The 18602-nt window shown below is 40.9% G+C and overlaps 1 protein-coding gene across 6 annotated transcripts in view; it reads right to left on the bottom strand.

The window, feature by feature from the left end:
- SPSB4 (splA/ryanodine receptor domain and SOCS box containing 4) overlaps positions 1–18602 on the bottom strand; it is a 93560-nt gene that overhangs the window by 57333 nt on the left and 17625 nt on the right. For 5 of the 6 annotated variants that reach the window (XR_005822752.1, XM_040568114.1, XM_040568116.1 and 2 more), the window contains exon 2: positions 10129–10984. Coding sequence is in view for 5 of the 6 variants with exons in the window: in XM_040568114.1 (XP_040424048.1) it covers positions 10129–10822 (694 nt within the window). In the remaining variant the exon portion in view is untranslated. The remainder of the gene's footprint in view (positions 1–10128; positions 10985–18602) is intronic. The other variant, XM_040568115.1, reaches the window with a different exon arrangement.

Genomic DNA, 18602 nt, shown 5'->3' with positions numbered 1-18602 from the left:
CATTCCTAGGTTGCTGCTTAGAGACACAGTTATATTTTCATTCACTGGTAGGACGTGCACAACTGTTTCTAGGAAGCTGACATTGGAAATGCATCTGTAGCCTTGGACATCAAACCAACTTGTGTTGTTCAGAAAACAAACATAAAACTATGAAGAAAATCATCCAGTGAGGCAAAGAAATTGGCAGACACAGAGCTAATAAATAATCTTCTCTTTAAGAAAAGAGACACCCTGAAGATATGCCAGGTCTGGAAATTCATTACTTCTAGAAAGTAATATTCACGTAAGGCATGGAAATATTCTTACGTTATTCATCACGAGTTTGACAAATTTATGGAATTTGTGTTTTTTTAGGCATGTCTGCATGAAAATATAGGTATAGCTTTGAGTAGCTGATATGAAGTAACACTGCACACCCGCCTCACTTAATTACTTCTTTGTTAAGTCCACTCCGAATGAGAATTACCAAAAACATTTTATCCAATGCTCCTAGTGAGTAATGCTCCCATTGCAACAGAAAACCAGTGGCACCAATGCTGAAGATGTGTAACTCAAAACCAGCCCTACAGAATACTGGCCAATACTCAGAACACCATATAAAATCCTGGAACGAGCATCAGCATTTTATCTTCTCTATTTCACCACCAACTAACATTTAAAAATAATGCTTAAGCTGAAAGAACCCTCATAGTTCTGTAGATGAAGTGCAGCTGTGTCAGTAATTTCTGAAGTAGCATCTCCACTGCTTTAACCCTGAATTTCGGCGCTGATGATTGAAATGTCTCATTTCACACTTTTTGTGTCGGAGGTTTTTCAAATAAATTGAACACCGTTTTGATAACAGGCCTGAAGACAGATCTGATTAATCAGTCCCACCCCAAAACAGTTGAAAGTGAAAGGCTAAAATTATTTACATTCTCTGCATATACAAGAATCAAACAAGGCAAGGGGGAGCTTTGATCCAGTCCTGCCACCATTAACAGGGCTTTTCATCTTTCTTCAAAAGACAACTGCGAACTGAACCCAAACACAGGGCCCATGCTCTGCCAGGGCTTTGCCTGGTGGCTGTCCCCTGGAAACCACAAGATGCACCACTGCTCGCAGCCACGGAGCACTGGGGAGAAGAGATTCAAGGACAAAGTACTGGGAGAAATGGAACACAAAACGATGACTTTACCACCAGCAGACCTTACCACCTTTTACAGAGTGAAACACCACCCTGGATAAAGGAAATCTGGTTGCTATCTGCCTCTCCTCAGCTACACTGCCTTTAGAAGAAGAAAAATGAAGCCACCTGCACATGGAGCTTGTGATAAGAGAGGGGAAGAAACTTCCAAGGCTGTAGACACACACGAAGTAATATTTTAAGGAGAAATATAGTTCATGAGGAAATTCATATGAAATCATAGTCAACATCGACAAAGCACACACATTTTTGGCAACAAAAGAAATATATCAAAGGATAATCTATTGCCCTGCATAATTATTTGTACTGAAGCTTGGATTTATGCTGTACTGTGCCTGACAGCAATACAGATAGAGCAAATCTGAAAATAAACATCCTTTCGACTTCTCATACAAACCTGTGAGAATCAGTTCACATTGCTGAGCAATTCCAGCATCGTAGGTCCAGCAAATTCAGTAAAGGATTAAGCAAGGCTTTGAAATTTTAATTTCTATTTTAGAGTAATAAATACAATATTCAAAGTGTATCTTTAGATTACAACATTCATTACAATTTTGAGAACAGAGATGCAGTTGCTGTTTTTCAAGGTTCTTATTCCTTAAAAACAAGATACACAGGGAAATCAGCAGAAATGTGAATACAGCACACTAGCACGATTTTCCTTTTTTCCTTGAAACTTTAGGATTTGACACTTGCCATGCTACCTTTATGAGCGACAATGGGAAGAAACAGCACAGGTAGTCAGGGAGCTACTGAACTTAAAATTATGCCAACACCTTCACATGGTTCAGGTCAATGACAACTGCATTCCCTGCTAAATAAATAGACTAGACTAGACCGCAAAGTGGAAAACCCTGTTACTTGTAGAGCTAATGAGTGCCTTAGATTGCCTGGGGAGTCTCTATCACTGTAGGTCTTACTAGGTCATAGCTGCATAAAACACGACGTGGCTAATCTTACAAGAGTAGGAGCTTGAGACAGTCTTTGCATCTACATGCATTGATCAATTGTTTACAACCAACTTCAGGTAATCTGGGGATTTTCTGCATTATTACAATTAATTTGTACAAGTAAAAATATATATATAAATATTCAACATTCACCCAAACAGACCATTTCAAAGACCATTCACCATCACAACTGAGGTCAGGCACTTAAATCTGACATTTCCATCCTTTGGAAGAGTGGTGCTGCACCTGATGTCCCACAGTTATTAATAAAGCAGCCTGCCTGAAGTTATGAACAACAGCAAAGTTAGGTAAGAATTAATTCTTAATAGGAGTGCAATAACAACAGAAGAGACAAATTTATCTGGGGAAGGGACAAAAGAAGCTGGAGGACTGAAAAACACCAGAAGAGCTCGGAGAGAGATAAACGGGGCAGGAGGCGACTGGGGCAGAAAGCCAATTAACAGAGTGGCATATTCGAGTGACCATGCAGTGGTTTCAAGCTGCTGAGAAAAAGCTGTGAGTCAATTAGAAAACATCAACAAATTAGGATTAGAGGACAAGAAACGTGCTTAACCCCAGGAAAGGGGTGGGTATGCCAAGGAAAACAAAAAGTCCCAACAATGAGGTACCTGATTCCTAAAGCAGGAACTGAAAATGCTTTTTCCCGTTAAATTATCTTGGAAACTAAAGATTGCTTCTTCACAGCATTAGCTGCTTAATTACTACCACTTCATCCTCTGATTGCATGTCTGCAGGGAAAATTCTCCCAAAGATCTAGCAATACTGCATCTTCAGAGTACATTATTTCCACCGCAACCTCCAGAGTAATAAATTATTCAAATAACATACAAAACAATCAGGTTTATCTAAACAAAATAACATATTCATTTAAAAATTTTAATTGAAAACCATCTGGGGGAAAACCCAGCACATCTGATGAGAAAATGTATATTTCTCCTGATAGTTAATTCTGCAGTTCTGACTTAAATTTCTTTGTAATAAAAGGGCCTCTGTGGCGAAGAGTCCATATTTATAATTACCATTTGTCATATGTTACAGACAAACCAGTGTGAGTTAAAATAATAGGAAAGAAGAGCCCAGAGCTCCAAAATTGTTATTTCAGCTGACATGCATAGCCCCCTGTTTCACAAAGCATAATGTAAACACACAAGCCAAGGTCTGGAAAGCACTCAAGGGTTAAGTCATGGTCTTCTGAGAGGCTAGGAGCACGAGGTTTGAACAGATCCCATGCCTCAAAACCTCTGCAACTTTACCAGCAACAGCAGGGAAGTGCCCTGAGCCATCTCCTCCCTTGCGGCACCAAAGGGGTCAGGGAACCCCAGGTGCCTCGCCCTGGTGGGCTGAGTGGTGAGCAGCCCAGCTGCAGAGAGGCAGAGCCAAAGGTACCAGGACCACATCCCAGGCAGCCCAGGGGATGAGAGGAAGCGCAGAACCCAGAACCTTGAATTGCTGCTGCTAAGCCTACACAGAAACTGATCTGCACCCTGAAGCTCAGCACACCTCCTCCAGACAGCCTCAATTTTACGTGTCCTCCTCCCAGCCAGGGAGCCCGGGGGCCTCAGCCTCTCCTCACAAGACTGTCCTCCTGCCCTCCTGCCACCTTGTTGCTTTCCTCTTGATGCTGTCAAGAGCCTCAACATCTTTTTTATGTCGTGGAGCCCACAACTGCCCACGATATTCAAGGTGGGGCCGCACCAACGCTAAATGTAGCAGGAAAGTCACCTCTCTGATGTATGTGTTTGAAGCACATACTTGGAATAATACTTCTGTTTCATCTGGGGATATAAATAGTTAGAGATACCTTTTTAAAAGTGACGCAATAGGTTGCAGGCTAATGGAGAGTAACAACTTAAAGAAAGCCTTGGCACTTTCGTCAAGCACTGATCACTACAAGGACCTGTAGGTTAACAACACCTGAACTTGTACACACAAATGCTTTCTGTAACTTGGCATTACACTTGTAGGCAAAGTCTTTTTCTCTTCTGAGCTGTAAATGCTTCCATCTCCCTGAACTCCAGATAGGCTTGTTTTCAAAATTGTGTAATGGCTACACAAGGTCTAGCACAAGAACTGCAATGGGCCATCAAGCTTCAGAAGCATTCTTCCACACCGAAACAGCACAAAGAACTGTAAATACTGCACAAAAGAAAATTAGCTGTCTGCTATAACATATTTCAAAGTAATTATACTATTATATAAGGCAAAGTCAAAGTTAGTGTTTTGAAATCACAATTCCTAATTTTAGAAGCAAGAGATTTAGGCATAAAAAGCAGCCAATATCCCAAATGTCTCATAAATGTAATTCTTGGATCTATGAAAACATCAGTTTAAGACAAGATGGCTAAATTCTTAACAGATGAGAAGAAGGAAGTTATTAGGACACTATTGTTTCTATTATAAAGTCTTACAGTCTATTTTCAATCTAAACATGAGTTATTCTTTTTGGAACATCAAAAGACCAAAGAATTCTAGGAGTAAAAGCGTGGCTCTGCTGAACATCAGACACTGCTACCAGACAGCTGGCTGGGCAATTAGCCCCAAATCTTGCCAAATCACAAGAAATAGTTTAAGGATTTATAATTAGAAATATACAAATGGGGGGGGGGGGGGGGTGTGGAATTTTGATCTTCAGTTCTTATAGTTTACTCAATATGTTGTAATAAAAATTTCAGGATTCTTTCCTTCCACATGCAATTTCGAGACTTCTAAAGCTCATTTAAACATGGACTTATCCTTCCTTATTGCAACCACGCAACAATCGAGAGTTTAGGCATACATGTGACATGCTGAAGTTTTCTTTAAAATTGTCTGGATCACATGGAGAAAGCGCCTCTAATTTGGACACATCCCATGGCGTATCCCAAGCAGAGCGCACCCTCCAAAGCAGCAGCTGCAGCAGCCTGCACTATGCATCCAGGGGAAGCACACTCTGCAGGAGGAAGAAATCTGAAAGTGATACCAGAAAGTCTTCTGAGACGTGGCCAGAAGGCCAGCACTGATGCACATCCACAGCTGTTTCTCCATAGCACCCATGGGCACGCTGTGCTGATGTGGGCACACAGCTGCTCCCAGGACCAGCGCTGCTCCACTACCCACCCTGCCAGCTCTCACCCACAGGGATCACACAGTTTTGTTTCAACCAGTTCTGCATTGCACAGCGATGGCTGGAAAACCTTTCTGCAGCCTCTCTGCATTCGCTCTGCCTAGAAAGACATTCAATTCTCAATTTTGTACCTATTAGTCGCATAATTCAATTCCGTATGTATGGCTTGTGTATTATTGTTAACGCAGAAGGGCTGTGTTCTGGATGTTCCTCCACACCAACACAGAACAGGGCACAGCCAGACCTGTAACACGTGCTACTGAAACTCAAAAAAAAAAAAAAAACACCACTGTTCTGTTGGGTAGTTTTAAGGATCAGAATAAACCACTGTGCTCAATTCATTTACTCAATGAGCAGGTTTCCCAGCACAGCACTGTTAGGTTGTCCTCCCGCCGCTTTGTTTAAACACACAAGTATTAATGTGTCGGTCATGATCTGCAGTGCACAAAGCGTTTCTCTATTTTTGGGTTCCAGTCTATAAACAGTCTTCAGGATTCCTCATCAGACAACAGACATAAATAGCCTACCTGGTTTTTAAACACACACGTACCCTGATGAAAAAAGCATCTGAAAAACAACATATACTGCCTTTGCTGTGCAATTGTGCTGGTTTTTTTATTATTGCAATAAGCAACGAGTCAGAAATCTGATATAAAATTGACACTGAGGAAACAACAGCATGATAAATACTGATAGCGTTTGATAAAAGAAGTTTGACCAGGGAAGAACTGAACATGGTTATGACAAGCGCTCTCCATCCTGCCCAGCTCCCTTCCCTCCCAAACCCTGACACACATTTGCAGCTCTAGGTCTCTCAAACAGGAGTGAAAGACTGCCTTGTGAAAGTCACAGCCTGCCACTACGTGATGCTCAGAAGTAGCTTCTGAAGCTTGTGGACGGCTTTAAATCAGAACTCTCAAAATTGCTTTTTTAAATCACACATATTGTTCAAATCCTTTAGTAACTCCAAATTGTCAGAGGGACTTTCAAATATTATTGTTTCATATCAAGTGCAACTCTTGGCTTGAACTTCAGCCTTGAAAAGCTTAAAAAAAAAAACAAAAACAGTAGGACTTCATTCTTCACTGCTGGAACTATCAAGGAGACAATCCCCATGCACACAACTTACCACTTCAGCTCCATATCACTTAACCCTCTCCTCTCCTCTGCTTTACCTTCTGCATTTTACAGCCGCCCAACCACCCCTTCCACACGAGCAGCAGCTCAGTTAGTTTTCCACCACCCCTTCACCCGTTCTCAATTCTCTGTTCACTGTTCCCTACCCAGGCATCACAGCCACCTCTGTCCCAGGGCCATCTCACTGCCACAGCCAACATCGATGACTGCCCTGGGGCAGCCTCCTTACTGCAGCTCCAGGCTCGCAACTTTTTAAAAACAAAACCAACACTTCTTTCTACACCCCAAAACTGCCTGAAGAAAGGAGTTCATTGAAACACTAATCCATTCCTGAATTTATTTTAGGTTCAGATGATTCCCCACAGACTAGTAAGACTCCTTAAGAAGTGTGTTTCTGCACAGAAATAGGTACATTACAGACATTCGAACTATAAAAGACTTCTACTTGTCCACTCCTCATTAAAACAAACAAAACAAAAAAAAATGATGTTCAGTTCTTTAGTTAGGCATGCTCTTTATGAAAGTAGCAGTTTTACCACACAGGAGCAGTACTGACAGTCAAAATAAACAAAAATATTATCTGATACCCATTTAAGTTACCATAGAAGTGATTGCATACAGATACAAAAATATTTTTCTACCTGTGAAATACACCACTCAGAAGGTACCAATGTTTCTTGCCAGCCAACAAAAAAGGGAGGCTGCCTCCAAAATTTGTCAGAAAAGCAGAATAAAGGTCAAATTGAAAACTGAAGATCTTTAATAAGATTTGGGTACACCTCTTTTCACTTCATGTTTATTGAAGTAAAAATAATATTGCTCACCTCCTGAACAATTTCTTATACCCAACACACGCAAACTGTTCAGAAAGAAAAGTAGAATTCCTCACCAGCTCTCTAGAGACCCTACGATAACCACTATGGTATGCTATGCAGGACTTCTTACAGCTATGCTTCTAAAATAAATAAATAAATAAATAAAATTAAAAAAAAAAAAAAACAAGCAATTTAGAGTCTTTAGAAATATTTTACTTTAGATAAAATATTTTGCAAAACTCTGATCAAGAAGAAGCAGCAACTCAGGTATGTTTTCTATTTACCAGTCAGCCATCAGAATACACTACATCAAGATCTTCCAAATTACACAACAGGTACGAGACAAAATTCTGTATTCTGAACTTGTGTAGTCTAAAATACATATTAACAGAGCATCTCTTATATTTTCACTGAATTGCTTTCTGAAAACAAGGTGAAATGCAAAGTTTACAAGCACAACCCTGTAAAACCTTTAAGAATTAACCCTGAGGCCTTTAAGTATTGAGAGGTCTTCTGTTTAATTAGCAAGTACTGAAAATGCTCGAAATCCCTGCAGCCGAGGTGTCCATTTGCTCTGTAAGACACCACACAAACAGCCACCGCAAGCTGCGATGTGCGCCTTGAGCAGTGTCAATCAGTCATTAAATAGCAAGCTACGAGTCACTGTTGGACAGCATAATTTCAAGAACAGCTAACTTGCTACTGCCAGATCTACCAGAAGCGGCAATCATCAGCATATACTTATATATATATATACATATATACATATACTTGCAGGAAAAATTGAGAATCCATAAGGTTAAAAAGCGGGCAAGCAACAACAACAAACTCCACGCATACATATGCTTGGCTGGATAGAAACGCTTTTAGCAGAGAAGAGAAGGTGTCTGTTTCAGAGCACCAGCGAGACAAGCTACTCTGGTTTCTTGAATGCTGTTTTTGTTGCAGGACGGTAAGGGATCAGTGAACATGTGATAACAAATGACGTGACTCCAGGATGTCAAAGTGCCTCACGGCAAAGTGGCTTTACACTTCCTCTTCACATGCTCAGGTCAGCATTCAGGCTGACATAAAAGCTTAGTTTACACGTTTACTCTTAGCCATGGGTTCATGCTTGAGCACGACTGTTCTGTCTTCCTCTGGGATCATCTAAGGAAGCTATCCTGCCTTTTCCAGCAAAACTATCCCACAAGAGACCGGATGGGAATTTTTCTCTCAGCTGTCTCACAGACCACAGCTATGCTTCCCTACTTAGCTCCTTTTATTTTATAATTTCTACCAAACTCATTCACATCCTCGTCCCTTGTTTTCATCTTTCTAGGGCTCCCTCGAGCAGCCCTGCAGAGGGTACAAAAGGAAGGCAGAACGACTCCTTCTGAGGACGTGGTGGACCAAGCTGAGCAATACTTTGCTTAGCTTGGCAGATATTCCCAGCATTATGAAAACTGCTTTCACATACAAATATTCAGTTTGCAAAAGCATCCCTCCCCCACCAGCCTCCAAAAAAAGTCTGTAGCAAGCAGTCAGCACACAACTCTGCAATATCTGAGTAACTGCAAAATACTTGTGATCCTCTGATATTCCCTTATATGAAAGCACTCAAGAAGCTATTTAGCATTTGACTATAATAACCTGCAGGGCTTCTGTGGATAAAGATTCTTCCCCCCAGTGCCTATTACAGATGCTTATGAAAAAGCAATCTTAAACAGGGTCAAGTTCTTTAATTATGTTTCTATTTTGTATGTCAGATGCAAGGCTAATGAGCAGAGAATTAATTTGATGGGAAAAAAAATAGACCATCCCAACCTAATTGAAAAGAATTGTAAATTCCCTTAAATATCACTAATTGAAAGGCTGAGGTGTTGTACACTTGCTATCAGATTATTCCCTTTTTACACAAACAAGTTCCATTCATAAAGTCCAAAAAACAAGAAAGTTTAGTTCAGCCATGTGCTTTTGCTAAATCTATATATTTACATTCACAGTTCATCCTATGGATCAGGTAACACAGTATTAGCAAGAACAAGGTTCCACTTACTGCTACCTTGTTCAGCCGTCCATTCCACAATTCCCAGCAGCAGATAAGCTGCGTGTAGGCAACTGGGCACAACCCAATATGTGCTGTGCTGCAGATGGATCTGGCAGAGCACAGTTCTTCCCAAACACTGAGAAGAACTGGACAAAACCCAGATCCGTAGCGCATGTTCTGGTGGGCTACTTTAGGGACACAGCAGCAACATGCTGCTCCTTACTACCTAAGGTATTTGATTTGTCCCTTTATATCAAAAATAGCTAAAGCTTACCCAATAAACTGTGTTTCTGAAGAAGAAAATACCCTGAGAGAGCACCTTCTGAAACGAACCAAGGAGAAGGGCTCAATTTCAGAAAAACTGCTGAAAACAGTATTTGATCTGAGTTCCCAGATTCTTGGGGATCCACCACTGCTTCTGAGGGTCCTGGGAAGACAACTGCAGAAAGAAAGCCCACTGGTCTGAATTCAAGTATGTTTGCACACACCATGCAAGAGTTCCCAGTATCACCATAAATTTTTATAGGATTCACAAATCCTATTTGAAAACCATAGATTTAAAACACATCCTTCAGTAAACAAGAGTTTTACTGTTAAACATACCCTGGAATTTTCTCAAGATTTTTTTCTCCCCTCAGTCTGTTCACTTTCTTTGGACACAGATTTCCTGCCACTCTGCTCGCTGAAACAAAAAAATCTTACAACAGAAAATATTTTGATACAATCCATACCATTGTTAGTTGTGTGCAGTAACTACGGAATGCAATTTACTCACAGTGGAGAGTCCTCCTCCAGTACACTCGGTTCACAATGAAAAGATAAAGAAAATAAATCCTACATGAGAAGAGTTGAAAGACAGTGCAATGAAGAAATATGTTAACACTTACGGTCAAGTCCATTGATGTATCTCATTGTAATTTCACAGTGCCCCCAAACTGCACTGACTATGGGGTAAAGTTTTTTCCCTTTTAGTCCTCTGAAGGCCACTCCAAGATACTGTCCATCTACCATGAAGCTGAGCGTCCCTTCATCCATATCCAACACCACCAGTAAGGAGTCTGGGAGTACAAAAGACTCGTCTGGTTCCAAAAAGACTGGATACGTGACCCCAGGCTGGTTTTTACAATTGTGATAGAGTTTGTTGCGTCCCAAATCCCAGCCCCACGATTCGCTATTGCTACCAACCAATGACGTGTACCCCACCGAGTGCAGCGGAGCTTCGGCTGTGGAGACGCCCACCACAGCGTGAGTTCCCCGTTGCCTCGTGGGCCAGTGGATTTGCCAGACGTGGAGGCCTCTCGTGTAGCCGACTTTGCCCCGGATGCAATCTGTGCTTTGGGCAACTGGGTGTCTGTGAAAAGTCAGTTTATCGTCTTCCTTTACAAATATATTTAAAGAGCGATCTTCATTGTTCCAAGCATGTTTATATTGGACCTCCAGCTTGGCAGGGGGCATGTCCAACAACATGTCCAGCCGGGCGGGCTTGCAAAAATCCGGGCCTCTCAGCTCTCGTTTAACAGGTCTATAAGGGGGCTCCCTCACATCCACAGACTTTATGCTCCCTGAGATTTTCTGGCCCATTGCTTGGCTGCAGATTTACAAAGGAGAAAGAAAAGTTGACTTTGGCCCAACGTTACCTCATGAAAGCAGTTTTACACTGAGCCAGTGACCTGACAAGCTGACTGGATTTACTTCTCCTGTTTGGAGCTTTTTAGCAGCAATGTTTTCAGAGAAAAAATGTTCCTGAAAAAAAGCAGAAAGTTTCCAGTTAGTTTAAGAAAGCCAATAGAAAACCCACAACATATTTTTAAAGAACAACTTCTTGTAACCCTGGTAGTTATTTTAAACACAAAAGCTCACGATTCACCGCTTTTTGTTCAGTATCCTACAACGCTAAGCAGACTGCCAGCAGCGTACTCCGAGCCCACCAGTGCACAGAGCACAGACAGTCATTTCCTCCAATTCATAATCGGATACAGACATTCCCCACCTTCTGCCCTTCCACCCATTTTGTCTGGCCAGGTTTGCAGCAGTCTTGAAAAAGGCGTACAGTATTCCACAGCAACAGCAATAAACTTTACGTTCAGCTGTAGCTTCACTTTCACTTACGCCTTTTGTTTCACACTCTCAGAAACTGTCTCCTTCCATTTCCAGCAGTTCTCTTCCCCAGACCCTTGCAACACAGGGCTTCAGCATCTGCGCTGCCATCGGAAGAAATGCAGCCAACAGCAAATGGCAAAAACAGCAAAATTTAAAATGTTTTTTTTTTAGTGTATGCTGTCCTTAAGTAATTTAAAATATACATTTCTTTTTAATAATAGAGATTAAAAAAGAGGAGAAATGAGAGAATAGGAGGCATGGAAGGACAAATGAAGAAGGGCAATTTCAGTTCTCTGGCAGACATTTCTAATGGGCAACTGCTGCCAGAGCAGAGATTCCTCGTACTACTGGAGAGCAATCCACATTTTCTATATTGCAGTGTTAGGCTGATAAGAAGGACTGGAAGACAGTAAGACACATTAAAGGGAACAGATAATTTTAAAATGTAGTATTTCTGTGCTTCCACAGACAACACGGTAATTCAGCTGGAAGTTGTCAAAAGCACCCAGGAAAGATGTTTCTGAAGCTGTGTACGACTCTTGGCAGCCAGGCGAAGTGCCAAGTCCTGGCATGCCCACCCTATGGCTGAGGAGCCCCCCTGTTGCTTTCTACTGACGGAGCGAAGAAGTGTTTTAAGAAGCAGCAAAAAATCACCAAACTCACAAAAGCCTGAACAATCTCAGTGACAGCTGCTTCTCATAAAGCACCAAAACCAGGCAGGGGCATGAATGTCTTGCAAAAAAAGACGTCCTGCAAGACTGTACTTGGTAAGCCACAGGTCCACAGTTTTGTTTGTTTTCTTTTAAGAAATTTTACCCCAGATGCACTGTCTCACTGTGAAGATCATTTCTGAAAGAATACAAGCAAGAAACATGTACTGACAGTGGAAGGAAAAAAAAAAATACATGCCTATGAAAAGAACATCTGTAAAATTTACCATCCATTCTGCCATGTTTTAGAATTGAACAAAGCCTTTAAATTATTTACAATGGCCAATACTAAAGAAAGTGTTTTCTGCATATATTAAAAACAGAAGTTACCTTACTGAAAAATTCCAAGGTACACTCTTCCAGGTTGACGAATATCTATAAGCTTCTCATACATGGCTGGCATACAAATAACAGTCTTTCAATGTAACTTGTAAAAACAGTAAAAATTTCTGTAAAATTGGGTTAACTTGTAGGCATATATCAAGTTTTCTTAAGAACTAAGCTGTGGTGCTGAAAAAGCATGCTAAAATACAGCCTTTTCCCCCCAGCCCACTAAAACTGGACACAGAAGACATGAAGCTGGTGTTATACCCATACTCATTCGCTCATCTGAAAGACACAGGAACTTAGCGAAGCGTGCAAGTGTCTCTGACAGAGAGGAATCTTACCTCTATCGCTTTGAAAAGGGGTATAGGGCAAGTGGGAAGAGTAAGTGAATCAGTGACTGCGTTATGTGAAAGCTTCCTTTCCAAAACAAAAAAGTAAAAATTTATTTTTAAACCCATGTAACAGTTAGGGTACCGTATAAAGATGTTACTTTCTGGTAGCTTTTGGAAAGTCAGTCCCACACACGTGTATTTGTACAAGTGCATAAAGCAAAAAAGCTAATATTAATCAAAAAACTATTTCAACAAATTAAAATCAAAATTAAACATAAGCACCCAAACCCCTCATATCTTGCTTGCAGGAGGATTCAGGATGTCTCCCAGGAGCTTCTTCTCACTGAAACAGGGCCACGACTTGAAAATTACCCCACCTGAAATTAGCTTGAAAGACTCCTCCCTTCTTTCCAAACCAAGTAAAAAGAATCTGAAAGTCCAAACAGTAACTACATTTAACTTGACATTTGCCATTGTGCTACTGCAGAAGCACTCATAGGTCGTTTCACGGGGTATGATGGCAAATGTGTCCCACTGAAGCAAGGTCAATACTTTATTCCACACTAATTATTCAGGGGGCAATGAAATACTGACACTAATAAACACACAGGGAAGTGACAGGTAGTAAATACCATCAGATAATCAGATTTTCCTAGGAGGACAATGATCAGTAATTGGGTAGTTCCTTGTAAAAAGGTTGTTTGACTATTTGAGCTTGAAGGAAGAATATGAAGGTGAAAATGTCAGATGTTCAAAGGGAACCCCAGTGATTCCTGTATGAGACTGAGCTCTATGTGCCTTTGAAAATTTCATCTTTAAAGCACGAGACAATCGCCACATTCCTGTTAGCGTGCTGAGGGGAGATGGCCGGGGAAGTCCTGAGTGCATCCTCATGTTTCACTTCCTGATCACATAAGAAACTGATCTTGGCACTGAGATTTACCTGGCAAACTACCAAGAGATAAACAAACACCAAAGGAAGTTACTTGGCAAGCCACAGACAAACGCTGCTCCTCATATGCCCCAAGCTGTAACAGAAATAGGTTGCTAATAAGTAGATCAGTAATTCAGAAGAGTAAAATGCACCTTGATACAAGCACAACTGTGTCTTTTCTCTGGGATGTGCTTAGTAATTTTGGTTTGAAACTGTATCTTACAATGTTAGTTCAGAGAGATGAATGCCTGTGTTTGTATACAGACATGACCAAACAATTTAATTACATACTGCAACGTTTTGCCCAATAGCTTTGTATGGACATAGGATTGAACAATAATGTAATATTTTACCGTTTCTGATGCATTAAAGATAAGACAGCTTCTTAGTGCTCAAAAGCTGCCTTTCATCAAGAACTTTCTACCACCCACTGTAACATATGACACTCTTTTCCATTCTAGTTGTGCATGCCTAGTAGCTGCTCTCAGCTTCTGCCGGAAGGCCAACTACAACCACAGCTGTATCCTTCAGCTATCGCAGGACTTGAGCAAGAACATGCAAAAACAAAGCCAACACTTAATCTTTTCTACTACTACAGCAATACAGGTGTAACCCCATTCTAGCTGTTCCCTAACAGCTCTGATCACTGGTGTTTAGTGGGAGCTGTTGTGAAAACTTCTTTATATGAGGTGGCAGTGAGGGCTTGCAATGCATGCCTTCTGCTCACAACCCATGCACCATTAAGCTGAGCTCCACAGGGAGCGACTCATGCAGACAGTCCTCCTGGCAGCTCACAACGGTCCCTTTGGTTGCTTGCAGGACCATCCTGTCTCAAAGCCAAGACCATCTAATCTCTTTTCTTGTCTGCATCCTGTCCGTTTAACACCAAACAGATGGCAAAGACCAGCTCTGAAGCAAGAATGGCAGCAGAAGCATCACCTTGTCCTTCATCCCTGTCAGAAGCTGCTGTCAGAGGAGTGAAGCCTTCTGGGGTCCAGCCCTGGGAGGACGCCTGGCTGCTCTCTCCAGCAACAAACATCCCCTCCCTACTTCCCTTCCACACCTCCAACGCAGAAGCCCTGGAAATGCCCTACTCACTGCTACTGTCAGCATCTCCCCACAGAGATATGCAATTATTGCTCACCAGAGCTTGTTAGGAAAGCCAAGCACAAAGCTCAAAAGAGGAAGAGGATTTACTAACAATTCTTCTGGCAGAGGTAGCACAAAATTGGCTTTTTCTCTGCAGGACTGAATGGCTAGACAACACAGGATTAGTATAAATTGTGGGTCAATCAGTAGGATGGAAGATTATTCCTTTCAGATTAAGTTCTACTCAACACACTTACAGAAATACTTGGTCATAAAGCCTTCTCACCATCCCCCGAACTGACAAAAACTTGCTGAAGCACAGCACCATCATTTAACTCCCACAACTCATACTACCTTACTTAGAGAAACTTACGTCCTTGCCTGCATCTTCTCGCAGTTAAGAATCAGTATCAGGAACAACATATACAGACATATAAGTATTCTAAAAGTAGAAGAACATGAATTTTCATTGCATAGTTTTGCTTTGAATGCAAATTAAATGTCAATTCCGATTTTGAAAACACTGCTTTCCCAGAGCTTCACTCCTCTAGCATTTTCAAACCACCACAGCACTTAGGAAATAGGAAAATATTTCAGTTTGGCATAATATATACAACCTCTCAGCATATCTGTTTAGAGACTAAATTTCACTAAATTTCATCAGTCATCCATGTGACAAAAGATATTGTGGAAAAAAAGTATTATTTTCATGGAAAGAGGAAACAAACCGCACCAGTACAGTCCTGTAGCAACTGGGAAGCCCTGGCTGAGAAGACTACTAATTTGTGTGACCTAAATGATTTCTGTCTCACAGTTTCACATTCATGACACGCTTTGTCAGGATATGATGATTAGATTAAGCGTTCTGTACAAGAACAAGCCAACTCCAAACAGGAAAAGTGCATCAACGTCGCTTAGCTGTGTTCTCATGCAGACTGCCAAAATATTTAGGGAAATTATTCACAATAAAAACACAAATTATACTTACCAGAGAAAGGCTTGCTGGGATATCACTTCACTGTAATTAAATACAGTGCATTTTTAGCAATTCAGTATGTTGGCATCAGTAGAACATAACTGCTGATAAAAGAAACATGCTTTCTGCAAAGTCAGCTTTCAGCATCCATGGTTATATCTCCCTGTGGATTACTAGGAACCAGACACGCAGAAAACTTGAAAAACACAGATGAGAAATGATACCAGAGAAACAATTCAAACCTACAGAAAGAACATGCTAAGGCTTACGCTAATTCTAATAAAGTGACACCAAAAAGTGAAAAGAAGCTAGGTGATTCCCTACAAATGATACTGTAATCATCTATCCAAAAAAGCCATGAAGGTGACCTCTCTGTCTATGAGTATTTCAAACAGATAGTTCTGATGCTTTATGCTATCGACTCTGGTCATGTTTTTTTTCTCCCCTCATGCACCCAGGCCTTGCTGCCACCTTCCCAGCTGGCATGGGCTTTGCTACCAGCAAGGACTCCTGAACAGCAAGTAGGAGTTGCCACAGAAGCCTCTTCTCAGTGGGCAGGAAAATTGTTCATTCTCCAGATGCCTGAACAGAACAGACACCCTAAATGTTCAAGCACTCTGAATCTAACCCTAGTCCTACCCTCTCTTCAGGAGGGATAGGAAGAAGAGAAATGCAGGCCACGTTGTGCTGGACAAGTCAGTGAAAAGCATTTCACACATTTATGAACAAGGACTTTCAACTCCACACAGAAAACGTAAAGGCACAAGGCCCAGTGTCTAGGGCCGATGTTCGCAGTGCACGAACAGCCATGAAATCATGACAACACTGTTCTGAGGGCGACAATGAATTAAGCACATTCCTGGCACCGTAAAAAGATTGGCCAGCTTGGTTTCAACTATAGGTCCTGGTATCCAACATTGTTGATTTATTGTGTATCTTGAACACTGTTGGCTTTCTCTGTCAAATGGAATACACAGCAAGAATGCAATCAGCCAGAAATGCTTGGATACCCTATACAATCCTGTGCTATGGATAAAACTTTATGCTGCATGCGCACTTATCAAACAACATTTCACATGTGGGATGAGCACTGCAGCAGTAAGTCATAACTTCAATTCCTAAAAGGAATGCAAATCATGGAAATCCCAAGGACATTCATCCATAAAGGGTGACTTGTTTTCTAATGTTACAAAAATGTAATTGTTTCAAAACTCAAGATAAGCTTGTTGTTAAAATAGACTGTGCATTTAGCTGCTTGGAATTAGAATAATCTGAAATACCACACCATCTGTACCGTCAGAGTTAGAAGCAGTTTAGTAAGATCATGAAGAATTCAGAAAGAATCTTGAGTAGCTCTGAATACAGTGGAATGTATATTTTTAAATACTTCCATCTACTGTACTTTGGAACTGAGCTGTTTTGAAGTTATGGTTTGTTTTTAAGCCTTCCATATCTCTGCAGGTTTCTGGAACATGCCTCTCTGGTACTGAAAGTTGGTCTTAGACACAAAGATTAATTTTCCAAAGAAACATTAAAGATGACAAAAACAGTTCTATTCTGTAAATGTTTTTTGCATAATGACTTCTCAGAATACAGCAATGTAATTTGAAAAACAAATATAGTAACACAATTCATTTTTTTTATTATTATTTTTGCTATGCAAGTCCTACTTAGAACAGCAACATTGCACTGGAAAATTACTGAAAGAAAACATACTTTTGTTTCAGGGTATTTAACAGGAATACACGTGATTCCATAATTACCATAAACTCACTCATGTTCAAGCTGCCACTTTTCCACCACCTCTACCCATTCGTTCTTCCCCTTTTCTCTTGCAGCCACCTGCATTCTAATGCCCCTTTGAGATGGATTGGCCTCAGAAAACTAAAGTGGGCAAAATCTACTATTTCATATTGCTGGGTTATTTTCAGGTGTAGGAGCCCTCTGATCTGGCATATCAGACAGTCATGTAAACACTTGCTCTGGCATAGCAAAAGGGGGAGGAAAAAAAAAATCTGAAATGCAGAACCATTTATTTAAGCAGCAGCCCAAAACGGTGGAGTGAATTTCCACAGTAACTTCAAGCTGCCCCAAGGGGCACAGCTGAACTTTACGTCTAAATTCAAGTCATGAGCTTTCAGCTTCCTCACCCTTCTGACAAGAAATCATGCATCTTTCATCCTGCAGCCACCCTTCCATTATGGTAAATACCTTCCTCTCCCTCCTGAATGGCTGAAGTAGTCATTTTGAATGTTCAAATGTCAGGCTTATATTAAAAAAGCAAATTAACACATGAATAAGGCTTAACACCAAATTGAGAATTATGTTTTCTGCTCCATTTTGCATTATACAGGATCATTTGCCGCTTTACATTTCTACTCAGCCATGCTTCACCAAGTAAATAAGTAATACCAATAAGTGTCAGAACACAAGAGATTTAAAGCCCAAAGAATAATTAAGTTTTAATATCTCAATTTCTTTCCAGTCATTGCTACTTTTAACCATCCTAACACATTTTTGGCAATTCATTTTACATGTTACCTCTACAGCTTTGTATAGGATCAAAACCCTTATGAGCTCTGGTTTCAAAACTGAAAAAAAAATGTGACCATGGATGTGGCCGAATACATTCCAACTCCCTGCATTTCTGTTGCTGTAAGGTACAGTAGAATCAGTTGGCCTTCAAAACGGAAGAAAAGTAAGAAAGTCAGAGATGAGAAGAAGGCCACTGGAAAGCATCATTCCAGTTGTGTAGTTGGCTACAAATCATAGGGGATGAGCCAAAACCGGTCCCCAAGCAGACTGAGGGGACGTCCAAGGATGGCAGAATGTGACAATCAGCCAAACGAGAGCTCCCCTAGCTCAATACAGCTTTTCACCAGAACTTTACTGC

The sequence above is a fragment of the Cygnus olor genome, chromosome 9 (genome assembly GCF_009769625.2).
Source record: "Cygnus olor isolate bCygOlo1 chromosome 9, bCygOlo1.pri.v2, whole genome shotgun sequence".
Lineage (NCBI taxonomy): Eukaryota > Metazoa > Chordata > Aves > Anseriformes > Anatidae > Cygnus > Cygnus olor.
The sequence above is the reverse complement of the archived record's forward strand: the minus strand, read 5'-3'. Positions and strand labels throughout refer to the sequence as shown.